The 21,368-nt window shown below is 49.9% G+C and overlaps 1 protein-coding gene across 9 annotated transcripts in view; it reads right to left on the reverse strand.

Moving 5' to 3' along the window:
• Positions 1–21,368, reverse strand: part of LOC110516334 (trinucleotide repeat-containing gene 18 protein) — a 103,118-nt gene that overhangs the window by 7,139 nt on the left and 74,611 nt on the right. For 7 of the 9 annotated variants that reach the window (XR_005041776.1, XM_036972321.1, XM_036972319.1 and 4 more), the window contains 10 exons: positions 20,616–20,792; positions 19,103–19,467; positions 17,318–17,446; positions 17,063–17,201; positions 10,705–10,822; positions 5,405–5,480; positions 4,370–5,153; positions 4,003–4,119; positions 2,171–2,323; positions 1–162 (listed from right to left, as the gene is read on the reverse strand). The exon at positions 1–162 is cut by the window's left edge. Coding sequence is in view for 8 of the 9 variants with exons in the window: in XM_036972321.1 (XP_036828216.1) it covers positions 1–162; positions 2,171–2,323; positions 4,003–4,119; positions 4,370–5,153; positions 5,405–5,480; positions 10,705–10,822; positions 17,063–17,201; positions 17,318–17,446; positions 19,103–19,467; positions 20,616–20,792 (2,220 nt within the window). In the remaining variant the exon portion in view is untranslated. The remainder of the gene's footprint in view (positions 163–2,170; positions 2,324–4,002; positions 4,120–4,369; positions 5,154–5,404; positions 5,481–10,704; positions 10,823–17,062; positions 17,202–17,317; positions 17,447–19,102; positions 19,468–20,615; positions 20,793–21,368) is intronic. The other 2 variants (XM_036972324.1, XM_036972323.1) reach the window with 2 other exon arrangements.

Genomic DNA, 21,368 nt, shown 5'->3' on the forward strand with positions numbered 1-21,368 from the left:
CTGGTCCCGGCCTGGGGGCAGACAGGGGTCTTTCCTGAGCAGGTCTCTGGGAGGAAGAGGGCCTGTCCTGGGCTGGTCTGGTGGGGAGCTGAGGTCTGTCTGGAGCCTGGCTGGGTCCCGGGGGGGGCATCGTCTCCCGGGGGTCTGGGCTCACTGGGGGCTCTAGAGGGAAAGAAAGGCAGGAGTTAACAAATGACTGACCTGAGTTCACAGACCTAACAGGAATAACAGACCTAAGAGGGTTAACATAATCCACAGACCTAACAGGGTTAACAGACCTAACAGGGTTAACATAATCCACAGACCTAACAGGAATAACATAATCCACAGACCTAACAGGAATAACATAATCCACAGACCTAACAGGAATAACATAATCCACAGACCTAACAGGGTTAACAGACCTAACAGGGTTAACATAATCCACAGACCTAACAGGAATAACATAATCCACAGACCTAACAGGAATAACATAATCCACAGACCTAACAGGAATAACATAATCCACAGACCTAACAGGAATAACAGAAATCACAGACCTAACAGGGATAACAGAATTCACAGACCTAACAGGGATAACATAATCCACAGACCTAACAGGAATAACATAATCCACAGACCTAACAGAAATAACATAATCCACAGACCTAACAGGAATAACAGAAATCACAGACCTAACAGGGATAACAGGGATAACAGAATTCACAGACCGAACAGGGATAACAGAATTCACAGACCGAACAGGGATAACATAATCCACAGACCTAACAGGAATAACATAATTCACAGACCTAACAGGAATAACATAATCCACAGACCTAACAGGAATAACAATCCACAGACCTAACAGGAATAACATAATCCACAGACCTAACAGGGTTAACATAATCCACAGACCTAACAGGAATAACACAATTCACAGACCTAACAGGAATAACAGACCTAACAGGAATAACAGAATTCACAGACCTAACAGGGATAACATAATCCACCGACCCAACAGGGATAACAGACCCAACAGGGATAACAGACCCAACAGGGATAACAGACCCAACAGGGATAACAGACCCAACAGGGATAACAGTGATAACAGACCCAACAGGGATAACAGACCCAACAGGGATAACAGACCTAACAGGGATAACAGGGATAACAGACCCAACAGGGATAACAGGAATAACAGACCCAACAGGGATAACAGACCCAACAGGAATAACAGGGACAACAGACCCAACAGGGATAACAGGGATAACAGACCCAACAGGAATAACAGACCCAACAGGAATAACAGACCCAACAGGAATAACAGACCCAACAGGGATAACAGATCCAACAGGGATAACAGACCCAACAGGAATAACAGACCCAACAGGGATAACAGACCCAACAGGGATAACAGACCCAACAGGGATAACAGGGATAACAGGAATAACAGGAATAACAGACCCATCAGGAATAACAGACCCAACAGGAATAACAGACCTAACAAGCCTAACAGGAATAACAGACCCAACAGACCCAACAGACCCAACAGGAATAACAGACCCAACAGGGATAACAGACCCAAAGGGATAACAGACCCAACAGGGATAACAGACCCAACAGGGATAACAGACCCAACAGGGATAACAGGAATAACAGACCCAACAGGGATAACAGACCCAACAGGGATAACAGACCCCACAGGGATAACAGACCCCACAGGGATAACAGACCCAACAGGGATAACAGACCTAACAGGGATAACAGGGATAACAGACCCAACAGGGATAACAGACCCAACAGGGATAACAGACCCAACGGGGATAACAGACCCAACGGGGATAACAGACCCAACAGGGATAACAGACCCAACAGGGATAACAGACCCAACAGGGATAACAAACCTAACAGGGATAACAGACCCAACAGGGATAACAAACCTAACAGGGATAACAGACCCAACAGGGATAACAGACCCAACAGGGATAACAGACCCAACAGGGATAACAGGATCCAACAGGGATAACAGACCCAACAGGGATAACAGGATCCAACAGGGATAACAGGATCCAACAGGGATAACAGGATCCAACAGGGATAACAGGATCCAACAGGGATAACAGGATCCACAGCAGTTATAAAGTCTTAGAGCTGTTCCAACTAGCATCGAGGTCTCTGATTGGCTCACCAGGTTTGGGTTTGGGTTTCTTGGCCGGTCTCCCTCTGCCCTTGGGGGCGGAGTCCCCTGCTTTAGGCCTCGTCTCACTGGTGTCCTTGCTGCACTTCCTGACACGCCTCCTGGAGCAGCTGGCCACTAGCAGCGCAGGGGAGGGCTCAGCGCCTACAGGGGGGCAGGTTTAACATCAGAATCATCACACAGACTGAACAAACCCACTGGGAAAGAATACAAAAGAGTGTGAGTGAGTCCTTGTGGGAGTGTGTGTCCTTGTGGGAGTGTGTGTCCTTGTGGGAGTGTGTGTCCTTGTGGGAGTGTGTGTCCTTGTGGGAGTGTGTGTCCTTGTGGGAGTGTGTGTCCTTGTGGGAGTGTGTGTCCTTGTGGGAGTGTGTGTCCTTGTGGGAGTGTGTGTCCTTGTGGGAGTGTGTGTCCGTCCTTGTGGGAGTGTGTGTGTGTGTGTGTGTCCTTGTGGGAGTGTGTGTGTGTGTGTGTCCTTGTGGGAGTGTGTGTGTGTGTGTGTCCTTGTGGGAGTGTGTGTGTGTGTGTGTCCTTGTGGGAGTGTGTGTGTGTGTGTGTGTGTGTGTGTGTGTGTGTGTGTGTGAGTGAGTCCTTGTGGGAGTGTGTGTGTGTGTGTGTGTGTGTGTGTGTGTGTGAGTGAGTCCTTGTGTGAGTGTGTGTGAGTCCTTGTGTCTGTGTGAGTCCTTGTGTCTGTGTGAGTCCTTGTGTCTGTGTGAGTCCTTGTGTCTGTGTGAGTCCTTGTGTCTGTGTGAGTCCTTGTGTGACAATGTGTGTGTGAGTCATTGGGGCTGTATCTTGTAGTCAGGGGGCAGCAGTCTGATGTGGGAGAGGCGGCTGTATCTTGTAGTCAGGGGGCAGCAGTCTGATGTGGGAGAGGGGCTGTGTCCTTACACTGTATCTTGTAGTCAGGGGGCAGCAGTCTGATGTGGGAGGGGGCTGTGTCCTTACACTGTATCTTGTAGTCAGGGGGCAGCAGTCTGATGTGGGAGAGGGGGCTGTGTCCTTACACTGTATCTTGTAGTCAGGGGGCAGCAGTCTGATGTGGGAGAGGGGGCTGTATCTTGTAGTCAGGGGGCAGCAGTCTGATGTGGGAGAGGGGCTGTGTCCTTACACTGTATCTTGTAGTCAGGGGGCAGCAGTCTGATGTGGGAGGGGGCTGTGTCCTTACACTGTATCTTGTAGTCAGGGGGCAGCAGTCTGATGTGGGAGAGGGGCTGTGTCCTTACACTGTATCTTGTAGTCAGGGGGCAGCAGTCTGATGTGGGAGGGGGCTGTGTCCTTACACTGTATCTTGTAGTCAGGGGGCAGCAGTCTGATGTGGGAGAGGGGGCTGTGTCCTTACACTGTATCTTGTAGTCAGGGGGCAGCAGTCTGATGTGGGAGAGGGGGCTGTATCTTGTAGTCAGGGGGCAGCAGTCTGATGTGGGAGAGGGGCTGTGTCCTTACACTGTATCTTGTAGTCAGGGGGCAGCAGTCTGATGTGGGAGAGGGGCTGTGTCCTTACACTGTATCTTGTAGTCAGGGGGCAGCAGTCTGATGTGGGAGAGGGGCTGTGTCCTTACACTGTATCTTGTAGTCAGGGGGCAGCAGTCTGATGTGGGAGAGGGGCTGTGTCCTTACACTGTATCTTGTAGTCAGGGGGCAGCAGTCTGATGTGGGAGAGGGGGCTGTATCTTGTAGTCAGGGGGCAGCAGTCTGATGTGGGAGAGGGGCTGTATCTTGTAGTCAGGGGGCAGCAGTCTGATGTGGGAGGGGGCTGTGTCCTTACACTGTATCTTGTAGTCAGGGGGCAGCAGTCTGATGTGGGAGAGGGGCTGTGTCCTTACACTGTATCTTGTAGTCAGGGGGCAGCAGTCTGATGTGGGAGAGGGGGATGCGACCCGTGTCACCGTCATCAAACTCCACCGTGATGAGGTCATCACTGTCATCACCGTCTGAACTTCCTGTACAGACAGGAAGGGGTTAAAGGAACAGGTCACCTAGATTGAAAGGACTAGATGTGTCCAAACTATTGACTGGTGATGAGACTATAAAACACTTTCTCAAATGGGATGTTGTCTTCTCCAATTTTATTTATCGGCTTTTCTAGTTTTTATTGGCCAAAAGCCAGCTATTACCGGCTAATGGAAAACCTGGCCTGTGTGTTACCATTGACTACGGTGCCGGGGTAGAGACAGTGGTACTGTGCGTTACCGTTGACTACGGTGCCGGGGTAGAGACAGTGGTACTGTGCGTTACCGTTGACTACGGTGCCGGGGTAGAGACAGTGGTACTGTGCGTTACCGTTGACTACGGTGCCGGGGTAGAGACAGTGGTACTGTGCGTTACCGTTGACTACGGTGCCGGGGTAGAGACAGTGGTACTGTGCGTTACCGTTGACTACGGTGCCGGGGTAGAGACAGTGGTACTGTGCGTTACCGTTGACTACGGTGCCGGGGTAGAGACAGTGGTACTGTGCGTTACCGTTGACTACGGTGCCGGGGTAGAGACAGTGGTACTGTGCGTTACCGTTGACTACGGTGCCGGGGTAGAGACAGTGGTACTGTGCGTTACCGTTGACTACGGTGCCGGGGTAGAGACAGTGGTACTGTGCGTTACCGTTGACTACGGTGCCGGGGTAGAGACAGTGGTACTGTGCGTTACCGTTGACTACGGTGCCGGGGTAGAGACAGTGGTACTGTGCGTTACCGTTGACTACGGTGCCGGGGTAGAGACAGTGGTACTGTGCGTTACCGTTGACTACGGTGCCGGGGTAGAGACAGTGGTACTGTGCGTTACCGTTGACTACGGTGCCGGGGTAGAGACAGTGGTACTGTGCGTTACCGTTGACTACGGTGCCGGGGTAGAGACAGTGGTACTGTGCGTTACCGTTGACTACGGTGCCGGGGTAGAGACAGTGGTACTGCTGGCTCCAGTATGCAGCAACACGACAGCCTTCAGGAAGATACCAGACTGACGGAGGCATCACATCCACAATCTGGAATAACACACAGAATAACACACAGAATAACACACATTAACACACATTAACACACACACACACACACACTGACTAGGGCATCACATCCACAATCTGGAATAACACACAGAATAACACACAGAATAACACACACACTGTAATAAAAACACAAAACACACACACACACACACACACACACAGACGAGGGCATCACATCCACGGCCTGTAACAAAAACCCAAAGAACACAGATGTAATGAGATGTACTCACAGCCTCCTGCAGGAGTTGTTCTAGACAGTAGATATGAGGTCTGTTCCCTCTCTCCCCCTCCACCACCACACTGTAACTACAGAACAGAGGTCAGGGGTCAGGAGTTATTCTAGACAGTAGATATGATGTCTGTTCCCTCTCTCCCCCTCCACCACCACACTGTAACTACAGAACAGAGGTCAGGGGTCAGGAGTTGTTCTAGACAGTAGATATGAGGTCTGTTCCCTCTCTCCCCCTCCTCCAACCACGCTGTAACTACAGAACAGAGGTCAGGGATCAGGAGTTGTTCTAGACAGTAGATATGAGGTCTGTTCCCTCTCTCCCCCTCCACCACCACGCTGTAACTACAGAACAGAGGTCAGGGGTCAGGAGTTGTTCTAGACAGTAGATATGAGGTCTGTTCCCTCTCTCCCCCTCCACCACCACACTGTAACTACAGAACAGAGGTCAGGGGTCAGGAGTTGTTCTAGACAGTAGATATGAGGTCTGTTCCCTCTCTCCCCCTCCACCACCACACTGTAACTACAGAACAGAGGTCAGGGGTCAGGAGTTGTTCTAGACAGTAGATATGAGGTCTGTTCCCTCTCTCCCCCTCCACCACCACACTGTAACTACAGAACAGAGGTTAGGAGTCAGGAGTTGTTCTAGACAGTAGATATGAGGTCTGTTCCCTCTCTCCCCCTCCTCCAACCACGCTGTAACTACAGAACAGAGGTCAGGGGTCAGGAGTTGTTCTAGACAGTAGATATGAGGTCTGTTCCCTCTCTCCCCCTCCACCACCACACTGTAACTACAGAACAGAAGTCAGGGGTCAGGAGTTATTCTAGACAGTAGATATGAGGTCTGTTCCCTCTCTCCCCCTCCACCACCACACTGTAACTACAGAACAGAGGTCAGGGGTCAGGAGTTGTTCTAGACAGTAGATATGAGGTCTGTTCCCTCTCTCCCCCTCCACAACCACACTGTAACTACAGAACAGAGGTCAGGGGTCAGGAGTTGTTCTAGACAGTAGATATGAGGTCTGTTCCCTCTCTCCCCCTCCACCACCACACTGTAACTACAGAACAGAGGTCAGGGGTCAGGAGTTGTTCTAGACAGTAGATATGAGGTCTGTTCCCTCTCTCCCCCTCCACCACCACACTGTAACTACAGAACAGAGGTCAGAGGTCAGGGGTCAGGAGTTGTTCTAGACAGTAGATATGAGGTCTGTTCCCTCTCTCCCCCTCCACCACCACACTGTAACTACAGAACAGAGGTCAGAGGTCAGGGGTCAGGAGTTGTTCTAGACAGTAGATATGAGGTCTGTTCCCTCTCTCCCCCACCACACTGTAACTACAGAACAGAGGTCAGAGGTCAGGAGTTGTTCTAGACAGTAGATATGAGGTCTGTTCCCTCTCTCCCCCTCCACCACCACACTGTAACTACAGAACAGAGGTCAGGGGTCAGGAGTTGTTCTAGACAGTAGATATGAGGTCTGTTCCCTCTCTCCCCCACCACACTGTAACTACAGAACAGAGGTCAGAGGTCAGGGGTCAGGAGTTGTTCTAGACAGTAGATATGAGGTCTGTTCCCTCTCTCCCCCTCCACCACCACACTGTAACTACAGAACAGAGGTCAGGGGTCAGGAGTTGTTCTAGACAGTAGATATGAGGTCTGTTCCCTCTCTCCCCCTCCTCCAACCACGCTGTAACTACAGAACAGAGGTTAGGGGTCAGGAGTTGTTCTAGACAGTAGATATGAGGTCTGTTCCCTCTCTCCCCCTCCACCACCACGCTGTAACTACAGAACAGAGGTCAGGGGTCAGGAGTTGTTCTAGACAGTAGATATGAGGTCTGTTCCCTCTCTCCCCCTCCACCACTACACTGTAACTACAGAACAGAGGTCTGGGGTCAGGAGTTATTCTAGACAGTAGATATGAGGTCTGTTCCCTCTCTCCCCCTCCACCACCACACTGTAACTACAGAACAGAGGTCAGGGGTCAGGAGTTATTCTAGACAGTAGATATGAGGTCTGTTCCCTCTCTCCCCCTCCACCACCACACTGTAACTACAGAACAGAGGTTAGGAGTTGTTCTAGACAGTAGATATGAGGTCTGTTCCCTCTCTCCCCCTCCACCACCACACTGTAACTACAGAACAGAGGTCAGAGGTCAGGAGTTGTTCTAGACAGTAGATATGAGGTCTGTTCCCTCTCTCCCCCTCCACAACCACACTGTAACTACAGAACAGAGGTCAGGGGTCAGGAGTTGTTCTAGACAGTAGATATGAGGTCTGTTCCCTCTCTCCCCCTCCACCACCACACTGTAACTACAGAACAGAGGTCAGAGGTCAGGAGTTGTTCTAGACAGTAGATATGAGGTCTGTTCCCTCTCTCCCCCTCCACAACCACACTGTAACTACAGAACAGAGGTCAGGGGTCAGGAGTTGTTCTAGACAGTAGATATGAGGTCTGTTCCCTCTCTCCCCCTCCACCACCACACTGTAACTACAGAACAGAGGTCAGGGGTCAGGAGTTGTTCTAGACAGTAGATATGAGGTCTGTTCCCTCTCTCCCCCTCCACCACCACACTGTAACTACAGAACAGAGGTAAGAGGTCAGGGGTCAGGAGTTGTTCTAGACAGTAGATATGAGGTCTGTTCCCTCTCTCCCCCTCCACCACCACACTGTAACTACAGAACAGAGGTCAGGGGTCAGGAGTTGTTCTAGACAGTAGATATGAGGTCTGTTCCCTCTCTCCCCCACCACACTGTAACTACAGAACAGAGGTCAGAGGTCAGGGGTCAGGAGTTGTTCTAGACAGTAGATATGAGGTCTGTTCCCTCTCTCCCCCTCCACCACCACACTGTAACTACAGAACAGAGGTCAGGGGTCAGGAGTTGTTCTAGACAGTAGATATGAGGTCTGTTCCCTCTCTCCCCCTCCACCACCACACTGTAACTACAGAACAGAGGTCAGGGGTCAGGAGTTGTTCTAGACAGTAGATATGAGGTCTGTTCCCTCTCTCCCCCTCCACCACCACACTGTAACTACAGAACAGAGGTCAGGGGTCAGGAGTTGTTCTAGACAGTAGATATGAGGTCTGTTCCCTCTCTCCCCCTCCACCACCACACTGTAACTACAGAACAGAGGTCAGGGGTCAGGAGTTGTTCTAGACAGTAGATATGAGGTCTGTTCCCTCTCTCCCCCTCCACCACCACACTGTAACTACAGAACAGAGGTCAGGGGTCAGGAGTTGTTCTAGACAGTAGATATGAGGTCTGTTCCCTCTCTCCCCCTCCACAACCACACTGTAACTACAGAACAGAGGTCAGGGGTCAGGAGTTGTTCTAGACAGTAGATATGAGGTCTGTTCCCTCTCTCCCCCTCCACCACCACACTGTAACTACAGAACAGAGGTCAGGGGTCAAGAGTTGTTCTAGACAGTAGATATGAGGTCTGTTCCCTCTCTCCCCCTCCAACACCACACTGTAACTACAGAACAGAGGTCAGGGGTCAGGAGTTGTTCTAGACAGTAGATATGAGGTCTGTTCCCTCTCTCCCCCTCCACCACCACGCTGTAACTACAGAACAGAGGTCAGGGGTCAGGAGTTGTTCTAGACAGTAGATATGAGGTCTGTTCCCTCTCTCCCCCTCCACCACTACACTGTAACTACAGAACAGAGGTCAGGGGTCAGGAGTTGTTCTAGACAGTAGATATGAGGTCTGTTCCCTCTCTCCCCCTCCACCACCACACTGTAACTACAGAACAGAGGTCAGGGGTCAGGAGTTGTTCTAGACAGTAGATATGAGGTCTGTTCCCTCTCTCCCCCTCCACCACCACACTGTAACTACAGAACAGAGGTCAGGGGTCAGGAGTTGTTCTAGACAGTAGATATGAGGTCTGTTCCCTCTCTCCCCCTCCACCACCACGCTGTAACTACAGAACAGAGGTCAGAGGTCAGGGGTTAGGAGTTGTTCTAGACAGTAGATATGAGGTGTGTTCCCTCTCTCCCCCTCCCCCCCTGTGTGGTGCGTAGTGTGTGTCTACCAACGCCCCCCCTGTGTGGTGCGTAGTGTGTGTCTACCAACGCCCCCCCTGTGTGGTGCGTAGTGTGTGTCTACCAACGCTCCCCCTGTGTGGTGCGTAGTGTGTGTCTACCAACGCTCCCCCTGTGTGGTGCGTAGTGTGTGTCTACCAACGCTCCCCCTGTGTGGTGCGTAGTGTGTGTCTACCAACGCCCCCCCTGTGTGGTGCGTAGTGTGTGTCTACCAACGCTCCCCCTGTGTGGTGCGTAGTGTGTGTCTACCAACGCTCCCCCTGTGTGGTGCGTAGTGTGTGTCTACCAATGCTCCCCCTGTGTGGTGCGTAGTGTGTGTCTACCAACGCTCCCCCTGTGTGGTGCGTAGTGTGTGTCTACCAACGCTCCCCCTGTGTGGTGCGTAGTGTGTGTCTACCAACGCCCCCCCTGTGTGGTGCGTAGTGTGTGTCTACCAACGCTCCCCCTGTGTGGTGCGTAGTGTGTGTCTACCAACGCTCCCCCTGTGTGGTGCGTAGTGTGCGTCTACCAACGCTCCCCCTGTGTGGTGCGTAGTGTGTGTCTACCAACCCCCCCCCCGTGTGGTGCGTAGTGTGTGTCTACCAACCCCCCCCCCCCCGTGTGGTGCGTAGTGTGTGTCTACCAATGCTCCCCCTGTGTGGTGCGTAGTGTGTGTCTACCAACGCTCCCCCTGTGTGGTGCGTAGTGTGTGTCTACCAACCCCCCCCCCGTGTGGTGCGTAGTGTGTGTCTACCAACCCCCCCCCCCCCGTGTGGTGCGTAGTGTGTGTCTACCAACGCTCCCCCTGTGTGGTGCGTAGTGTGTGTCTACCAACGCCCCCCCTGTGTGGTGCGTAGTGTGTGTCTACCAACCCCCCCCCCCCTGTGTGGTGCGTAGTGTGTGTCTACCAACGCTCCCCCTGTGTGGTGCGTAGTGTGTGTCTACCAACCCCCCCCTGTGTGGTGCGTAGTGTGTGTCTACCAACGCCCCCCCTGTGTGGTGCGTAGTGTGTGTCTACCAACGCCCCCCCTGTGTGGTGCGTAGTGTGTGTCTACCAACCCCCCCCCCCCTGTGTGGTGCGTAGTGTGTGTCTACCAACGCTCCCCCTGTGTGGTGCGTAGTGTGTGTCTACCAACGCCCCCCCTGTGTGGTGCGTAGTGTGTGTCTACCAACGCCCCCCCTGTGTGGTGCGTAGTGTGTGTCTACCAACGCCCCCCCCTGTGTGGTGCGTAGTGTGTGTCTACCAACGCCCCCCCCCGTGTGGTGCGTAGTGTGCGTACTCACATGTCCGGGGAGTGTACCGTGTTGACGTGTCCAGCATACAGCAGCTGATCATCCATGGGGATCAGAACCCTCAGACCATCCTGAAGAGAGTCTTTATCTAACACACACTGGACCGGAGCTGGATCAATATAGCAATACACCAATCAATACACCAATCAATACACCAATCAATATATACCAATCAATATACACCAATCAATATATCAATCAATATACACCAATCAATACACCAATCAATATACACCAATCAATATACACCAATCAATATACACCAATCAATATACACCAATCAATATACACCAATCAATATACACCAATCAATATACCAATCAATACACCAATCAATATACACCAATCAATACACACCAATCAATATACACCAATCAATATACACCAATCAATATACCAATCAATACACCAATCAATATACACCAATCAATATACACCAATCAATATACCAATCAATACACCAATCAATATACACCAATCAATATACACCAATCAATACACACCAATCAATATACACCAATCAATATACACCAATCAATATATCAATCAATATACACCAATCAATATACACCAATCAATATACACCAATCAATATACACCAATCAATATACACCAATCAATATATCAATCAATATACCAATCAATACACCAATCAATACACCAATCAATATACACCAATCAATATACACCAATCAATATACACCAATCAATACACCAATCAATATACACCAATCAATATACACCAATCAATATACACCAATCAATATACACCAATCAATATACACCAATCAATATACACCAATCAATATACACCAATCAATATACACCAATCAATATACACCAATCAATATACACCAATCAATATACACCAATCAATATACACCAATCAATATACACCAATCAATATACACCAATCAATATACACCAATCAATACACCAATCAATACACCAATCAATATACACCAATCAATATACACCAATCAATATACACCAATCAATATATCAATCAATATACCAATCAATATACACCAATCAATATACACCAATCAATACACACCAATCAATATACACCAATCAATATACACCAATCAATATATCAATCAATATACACCAATCAATATACACCAATCAATATACACCAATCAATATACACCAATCAATATACACCAATCAATATATCAATCAATATACCAATCAATACACCAATCAATACACCAATCAATATACACCAATCAATATACACCAATCAATATACACCAATCAATACACCAATCAATATACACCAATCAATATACACCAATCAATATACACCAATCAATATACACCAATCAATATACACCAATCAATATACACCAATCAATACACCAATCAATATACACCAATCAATATACACCAATCAATATATCAAAGCATCAATATATACACTAACACAGTGCATTTATTACATTACAGCCTTATTCTAAAATGTATTAAATCTTTTTTTTTAGCACAATCTACACACAATACCCCGTAATGACATCACAATACCCCATAATGAAATCACAATACCCCATAATGACATCACAATACCCCATAATGACATCACAATACCCCATAATGACATCACAATACCCCATAATGACATCACAATACCCCATAATGACCAAGCAAAAAACAGTTTTTATAAATAATATCACATTGACATTAGTATTCAGACCCTTTACTCTGTACTTTGTTGAAGCACCTTTGGCAGCGATTACAGCCTCTAGTCTTCTTGGGTATGACGCTACAAGCTTGGCACACCTGTATTTGGGGAGTTTCTCCCATTCTTCTCTGCAGATTCTCCAATGCTCTGTCAGGTTGGATGGGGAACGTCGCTGCACATCTATTTTCAGGTCTCTTCTTCGATCGGGTTCAAGTCCGGGCTCTGGCTGGGCCACTCAAGGACATTCAAACACTTGTCCCGAAGCCACTCCTGCGCTGTCTTGGCTGTGTGCTTAGAGTCGTTGTCCTGTTAGAAGGTGAATCTTCCTGAGCGCTCTGGAGCAGGTTTTCATCAAGGATTTCTCTGTACTTTGCACCGTTCATCTTTCCCTCGATCCTGACTAGTCTCCCAGTCCCTGCCGCTGACAAACATCCCCACAGCATGATGCTGCCACCACCGTGCTTCACCGTAGGGATGCTGCCAGGTTTTCCCCAGACGTGATGCTTGGCATTGAGGCCAAAGAGTCCTTTAGGATCCTTTTGGCAAATTCCAAGTGGTAGTCATGTGCCTTTTACTGAGGACTGGCTTCCGTCTGGTCTTTCTACCATAAAGGCCTGATTGGTGGACTGCTGCAGAGATGGTTGTCCTTCTGGAAGGTTCTCCCATCTCCACAGAGGAACTCTGGAGCTCTGTCAGAGTGACCATCAGGTTCTTAGTCGACCTGACCAAGGCCCTTCTCCCCCGATCGCTCAGTTTGGCCGGGCGGCCAGGTCTAGGAAGAGTCTTGGTGGTTCCAAACTTCTTCCATTTAAGAATGATGGAGGCCACTGTGTTCTTGGGGACCTTCAATGCTGCAGAAATGTTTTGGTACCCTTCCCCAGATCTGTCTCTCGACATAATCCTGTCTCGGAGCTCTACGGATAATTCCCAATTCCTTCGACCTCATGGCTTGGTTTTTGCTCTGACATGCACTGTCAACTGTGGGACCTTATATAGACAGGTGTGTGCCTTTTCAAATCATGTCCAATTAATTGAATTTACCACAGGTGGACTCCAATCAAGTTGCAGAAACATCTCAAGGATGATCCATGGAAACAGGAAAAACCTGAGATCAATTTAGAGTCTCATAGCAAAAGGGTCTGAATAATTATGGAAACAAGGTAACTTAAAAAAAACACATTTTTAAAAACAACAATTTATACACACCAACGTATCTACATAACCAGTCAACTAACCAGACGACAGGGTCCTCTCAGCCAGACTGATATATACACACCAACGTATCTACATAACCAGTCAACCAACCAGACGACAGGGTCCTCTCAGCCAGACTGATATATACACACCAACGTATCTACATAACCAGTCAACTAACCAGACGACAGGGTCCTCTCAGCCAGACTGATATATACACACCAACGTATCTACATAACCAGTCAACCAACCAGACGACAGGGTCCTCTCAGCCAGACTGATATATACACACCAACGTATCTACATAACCAGTCAACTAACCAGACGACAGGGTCCTCTCAGCCAGACTGATATATACACACCAACGTCTCTACATAACCAGTCAACTAACCAGACGACAGGGTCCTCTCAGCCAGACTGATATATACACACCAACGTATCTACATAACCAGTCAACTAACCAGACGACAGGGTCCTCTCAGCCAGACTGATATATACACACCAACGTATCTACATAACCAGTCAACCAACCAGACGACAGGGTCCTCTCAGCCAGACTGATATATACACACCAACGTATCTACATAACCAGTCAACCAACCAGACGACAGGGTCCTCTCAGCCAGACTGATATATACACACCAACGTATCTACATAACCAGTCAACTAACCAGACGACAGGGTCCTCTCAGCCAGACTGATATATACACACCAACGTATCTACATAACCAGTCAACTAACCAGACGACAGGGTCCTCTCAGCCAGACTGATATATACACACCAACGTATCTACATAACCAGTCAACTAACCAGACGACAGGGTCCTCTCAGCCAGACTGATATATACACACCAACGTCTCTACATAACCAGTCAACCAACCAGACGACAGGGTCCTCTCAGCCAGACTGATATATACACACCAACGTATCTACATAACCAGTCAACTAACCAGACGACAGGGTCCTCTCAGCCAGACTGATATATACACACCAACGTATCTACATAACCAGTCAACTAACCAGACGACAGGGTCCTCTCAGCCAGACTGATATATACACACCAACGTATCTACATAACCAGTCAACTAACCAGACGACAGGGTCCTCTCAGCCAGACTGATATATACACACCAACGTATCTACATAACCAGTCAACCAACCAGACGACAGGGTCCTCTCAGCCAGACTGATATATACACACCAACGTATCTACATAACCAGTCAACCAACCAGACGACAGGGTCCTCTCAGCCAGACTGATATATACACACCAACGTATCTACATAACCAGTCAACTAACCAGACGACAGGGTCCTCTCAGCCAGACTGATATATACACACCAACGTATCTACATAACCAGTCAACTAACCAGACGACAGGGTCCTCTCAGCCAGACTGATATATACACACCAACGTATCTACATAACCAGTCAACTAACCAGACGACAGGGTCCTCTCAGCCAGACTGATATATACACACCAACGTATCTACATAACCAGTCAACTAACCAGACGACAGGGTCCTCTCAGCCAGACTGATATATACACACCAACGTATCTACATAACCAGTCAACTAACCAGACGACAGGGTCCTCTCAGCCAGACTGATATATACACACCAACGTATCTACATAACCAGTCAACTAACCAGACGACAGGGTCCTCTCAGCCAGACTGATATATACACACCAACGTATCTACATAACCAGTCAACCAACCAGACGACAGGGTCCTCTCAGCCAGACTGATATATACACACCAACGTGTCTACATAACCAGTCAACCAACCAGACGACAGGGTCCTCTCAGCCAGACTGATATATACACACCAACGTCTCTACATAACCAGTCAACTAACCAGACGACAGGGTCCTCTCAGCCAGACTGATATATACACACCAACGTCTCTACATAACCAGTCAACTAACCAGACGACAGGGTCCTCTCAGCCAGACTGATATATACACACCAACGTCTCTACATAACCAGTCAACTAACCAGACGACAGGGTCCTCTCAGCCAGACTGATATATACACACCAACGTATCTACATAACCAGTCAACTAACCAGACGACAGGGTCCTCTCAGCCAGACTGATATATACACACCAACGTATCTACATAACCAGTCAACTAACCAGACGACAGGGTCCTCTCAGCCAGACTGATATATACACACCAACGTATCTACATAACCAGTCAACCAACCAGACGACAGGGTCCTCTCAGCCAGACTGATATATACACACCAACGTATCTACATAACCAGTCAACTAACCAGACGACAGGGTCCTCTCAGCCAGACTGATATATACACACCAACGTATCTACATAACCAGTCAACCAACCAGACGACAGGGTCCTCTCAGCCAGACTGATATATACACACCAACGTATCTACATAACCAGTCAACTAACCAGACGACAGGGTCCTCTCAGCCAGACTGATATATACACACCAACGTATCTACATAACCAGTCAACCAACCAGACGACAGGGTCCTCTCAGCCAGACTGATATATACACACCAACGTATCTACATAACCAGTCAACTAACCAGACGACAGGGTCCTCTCAGCCAGACTGATATATACACACCAACGTATCTACATAACCAGTCAACTAACCAGACGACAGGGTCCTCTCAGCCAGACTGATATATACACACCAACGTATCTACATAACCAGTCAACTAACCAGACGACAGGGTCCTCTCAGCCAGACTGATATATACACACCAACGTATCTACATAACCAGTCAACCAACCAGACGACAGGGTCCTCTCAGCCAGACTGATATATACACACCAACGTGTCTACATAACCAGTCAACCAACCAGACGACAGGGTCCTCTCAGCCAGACTGATATATACACACCAACGTCTCTACATAACCAGTCAACTAACCAGACGACAGGGTCCTCTCAGCCAGACTGATATATACACACCAACGTCTCTACATAACCAGTCAACTAACCAGACGACAGGGTCCTCTCAGCCAGACTGATATATACACACCAACGTCTCTACATAACCAGTCAACTAACCAGACGACAGGGTCCTCTCAGCCAGACTGATATATACACACCAACGTATCTACATAACCAGTCAACTAACCAGACGACAGGGTCCTCTCAGCCAGACTGATATATACACACCAACGTATCTACATAACCAGTCAACTAACCAGACGACAGGGTCCTCTCAGCCAGACTGATATATACACACCAACGTATCTACATAACCAGTCAACCAACCAGACGACAGGGTCCTCTCAGCCAGACTGATATATACACACCAACGTATCTACATAACCAGTCAACTAACCAGACGACAGGGTCCTCTCAGCCAGACTGATATATACACACCAACGTATCTACATAACCAGTCAACCAACCAGACGACAGGGTCCTCTCAGCCAGACTGATATATACACACCAACGTATCTACATAACCAGTCAACTAACCAGACGACAGGGTCCTCTCGGCCAGACTGCTGTGTGACGGAGGAGGTCCATCGTCTTCAGAGAAGCTGCTGTCCTGACTGGGTTCGAAGTCTTCATCAGCCTCCATACTCTTCATCAGCCTACTGACCGCTCCACGAGCCTGTTGAAACACACACACACACACACACACACACAGAGTTGTCATATCTGAGAGGCAGTTGTATGTAACACACGAGAAGGATAATTTATGAGGATTGAACGTAGCAGTACACAGACCTCTCGGGGTTTAGCCTTGGCTTTTGATTGGCTCTTGCGTGCAGGGCTGAGGGGAGGGGCTACCGGGCTCTCTGTGATTGGACTAGACAGAGAGGGCGGGGTCAGGGGAGGGTCCTTCAGCCTCTTCTTCTGTTTAACACACACACAGAAACAAGCAAGTTAGAACACACACACCATCACACCACATACACATACCATCATAAACACACTAGAAAGATGGACAGACCCGAGAGGACAGGCCGAGAGGACAGACCCGAGAGGACAGGCCGAGAGGACAGACCCGAAAGGACAGGCCGAGAGGACAGACCGAGAGGACAAACCCGAGAGGACAGGCCGAGAGGACAGACAGAGGACAGACCCGAGAGGACAGGCCGAGAGGACAGGCCCGAGAGGACAGGCCGAGAGGACAGGCCCGAGAGGACAGGGGGAGAGGACAGGCCCGAGAGGATAGGGGGAGAGGACAGGCCCGAGAGGACAGGGGGAGAGGACAGGCCGAGAGGATAGGGGGAGAGGACAGGCCCGAGAGGACAGGGGGAGAGGACAGGCCCGAGAGGACAGGGGGAGAGGACAGGCCCGAGAGGATAGGGGGAGAGGACAGGCCCGAGAGGATAGGGGGAGAGGACAGGCCCGAGAGGATAGGCGGAGAGGACAGGCGGAGAGGACAGACCGAGAGGACAGACCGAGAGGACAGACCAGAGAGGACAGACCAGAGAGGACAGGCCCGAGAGGATAGGCGGAGAGGACAGGCCCGAGAGGATAGGCGGAGAGGACAGGCCCGAGAGGATAGGGGGAGAGGACAGGCCCGAGAGGACAGGGGGAGAGGACAGGCCCGAGAGGATAGGGGGAGAGGACAGGCCCGAGAGGATAGGGGGAGAGGACAGGCCCGAGAGGATAGGCGGAGAGGACAGGCGGAGAGGACAGACCGAGAGGACAGACCGAGAGGACAGACCAGAGAGGACAGACCAGAGAGGACAGGCCCGAGAGGATAGGCGGAGAGGACAGGCCCGAGAGGATAGGCGGAGAGGACAGGCCCGAGAGGATAGGGGGAGAGGACAGGCCCGAGAGGATAGGGGGAGAGGACAGGCCCGAGAGGATAGGGGGAGAGGACAGGCCCGAGAGGATAGGCGGAGAGGACAGGCTTGAGAGGATAGGGGGAGAGGACAGGCCCGAGAGGATAGGGGGAGAGGACAGGCCCGAGAGGATAGGCGGAGAGGACAGGCCCGAGAGGATAGGGGGAGAGGACAGGCGGAGAGGACAGGCGGAGAGGACAGGCCCGAGAGGATAGGGGGAGAGGACAGGCCCGAGAGGATAGGGGGAGAGGACAGGCCCGAGAGGATAGGTGGAGAGGACAGGCCCGAGAGGATAGGCGGAGAGGACAGGCCCGAGAGGATAGGGGGAGAGGACAGGCCCGAGAGGATAGGGGGAGAGGACAGGCCCGAGAGGATAGGCGGAGAGGACAGGCCCGAGAGGATAGGGGGAGAGGACAGGCGGAGAGGACAGGCGGAGAGGACAGACCAGAGAGGACAGACCAGAGAGGACAGACCAGAGAGGACAGGCCCGAGAGGATAGGGGGAGAGGACAGGCCTGAGAGGATGGGGGAGAGGACAGGCCCGAGAGAATAGGCGGAGAGAACAGACCAGAGAGGACAGACCAGAGAGGACAGGCCAGAGAGGACAGACCAGAGAGGACAGGCCAGAGAGAACAGACCAGAGAGGACAGGCCAGAGAGGACAGACCAGAGAGGACAGAACAGAGAGGACAGACCAGAGAGGACAGACCGACTCACCTTCCAGTCTTTCCCCTCCCTGGGTGTGGTTTTAGGTCTGGGGGCGGGTTTAGTGCTGATTGGAGGGTTTTTACTGGAGGGAGAGATCTGATTGGTGGAGGCATCATGAAGGAAAATCCTCTCGCTGCGTCTGCGTGTCCATCCCTCCTCCTCGCTAGCCCCTCCCGCTAGTCCCCCGGCGGGGTCAAAGGTGAATCTCCGGGGCGACCGAGGAGATGGGCGAGGTTTGCGTTTGACCGGCGAGGTCTCGTTGCTAGTGTGGTCGCCGTGGCGCGTTGCCGGGGGTAACAGGGGGAGTTCGGGTGCGGAGCGTTTCCCATGGAGCAGAGAGGGGAACTTCCTCAGACACAGGTCAGAACCAGAACCTAGAGGACACACACACACAGACAGGTCAGAACCAGAACCTAGAGGACACACACAGGTCAGAACCAGAACCTAGAGGACACACACACACAGGTCAGAACCAGAACCTAGAGGACACACACACACAGACAGGTCAGAACCAGAACCTAGAGGACACACACACACAGGTCAGAACCAGAACCTAGAGGACACACACACACAGGTCAGAACCAGAACCTAGAGGACACACACACACACACAGGTCCGAACCAGAACCTAGAGGACACACATACACACACACACAGGTCAGAACCAGAACCTAGAGGACACACACACACACAGGTCAGAACCAGAACCTAGAGGACACACACACACAGGTCAGAACCAGAACCTAGAGGACACACACACACAGGTCAGAACCAGAACCTAGAGGACACACATACACACACACACAGGTCAGAACCAGAACCTAGAGGACACACACACACAGGTCAGAACCAGAACCGAAACCTAGAGGACACACACACACAGGTCAGAACCAGAACTGAAACCTAGAGAGGGGACACACACACAGGTCAGAACCAGAAACGAAACCTAGAGGACACACACACACACAGGTCAGAACCAGAACTGAAACCTGGAGAGGACACATACACAGGTCAGAACCAGAACTGAAACCTAGAGAGGACACACACACACAGCTCAGAACCAGAACCGAAACCTAGAGGACACACACACACACACACACACACACACAGGACAGAACCAGAACTGAAACCTAGAGAGGACACACACACACAGGACAGAACCAGAACTGAAACCTAGAGAGGACACACACACACAGGTCAGAACCAGAACCGAGATCTAGAGAGGACACACACACACAGGTCAGAACCAGAACCGAGACCTAGAGAGGACACACACACAGGTCAGAACCAGAACTGAAACCTAGAGAGGACACACACACAGGTCAGAACCAGAACTGAAACCTAGAGGACACACACACACAGGTCAGAACCAGAACCGAGATCTAGAGGACACACACACACACACAGGTCAGAACCAGAACCGAAACCTAGAGGACACACACACACAGGTGGTAGAAACGTAGTAAACGGCACCTCTGACAAGGTTACAATGGAATTCACACGTCCAAATCTCTCTTGCTTACCCAGAATGCTTTGCCTGCTACGGTGTTTCTTGTCGTGGAGACGGGGCAGGGGGACGGGGTTGACCGGGAGGGCGCTGGCTGCGAACCTGGCCAGCAGGCCCAACCCACTCTCCTCCAGCTCACTCCCCTCGGAGCACGACAACTCTTCCTCATCATCGTCCTCCTCAGTGGAGGACTCTGTGACAGAGAGAGAGATTATTGACTCTCAGGATCACAGAGTGGAACTCCAACATCAGGTTTGTCTGTCTGTAGTATTACTGTAGCATTACTGTAGTAGTACTGTAACATTACTGTAGTATTACTGTAGTATTACTGTAGTAGTACTGTAGCATTACTGTAGTAGTACTGTAACATTACTGCAGCATTACTGTAGCATTACTGTAGTAGTACTGTAACATTACTGTAGTATTACTGTAGTATTACTGTAGTATTACTGTAGTATTACTGTAGTATTACTGTAGTATTACTGTAGTAGTACTGTAACATTACTGCAGCATTACTGTAGCATTACTGTAGTATTACTGTAACATTACTGTAGTATTACTGTAGTATTACTGTAGTATTACTGTAACATTACTGCAGCATTACTGTAGCATTACTGTAGTATTACTGTAGTCTTACTGTAGCATTATTGTAGCATTACTGTAGCATTACTGTAGCATTACTGCAGTATTACTGTAGCATTACTGTAGTATTACTGTAACATTACTGTAGCATTACTGTAGCATTACTGTAGTATTACTGTAGTATTAC

The sequence above is a fragment of the Oncorhynchus mykiss genome, unplaced genomic scaffold, assembly GCF_013265735.2.
Source record: "Oncorhynchus mykiss isolate Arlee unplaced genomic scaffold, USDA_OmykA_1.1 un_scaffold_140, whole genome shotgun sequence".
NCBI classification, from domain to species: domain Eukaryota; kingdom Metazoa; phylum Chordata; class Actinopteri; order Salmoniformes; family Salmonidae; genus Oncorhynchus; species Oncorhynchus mykiss.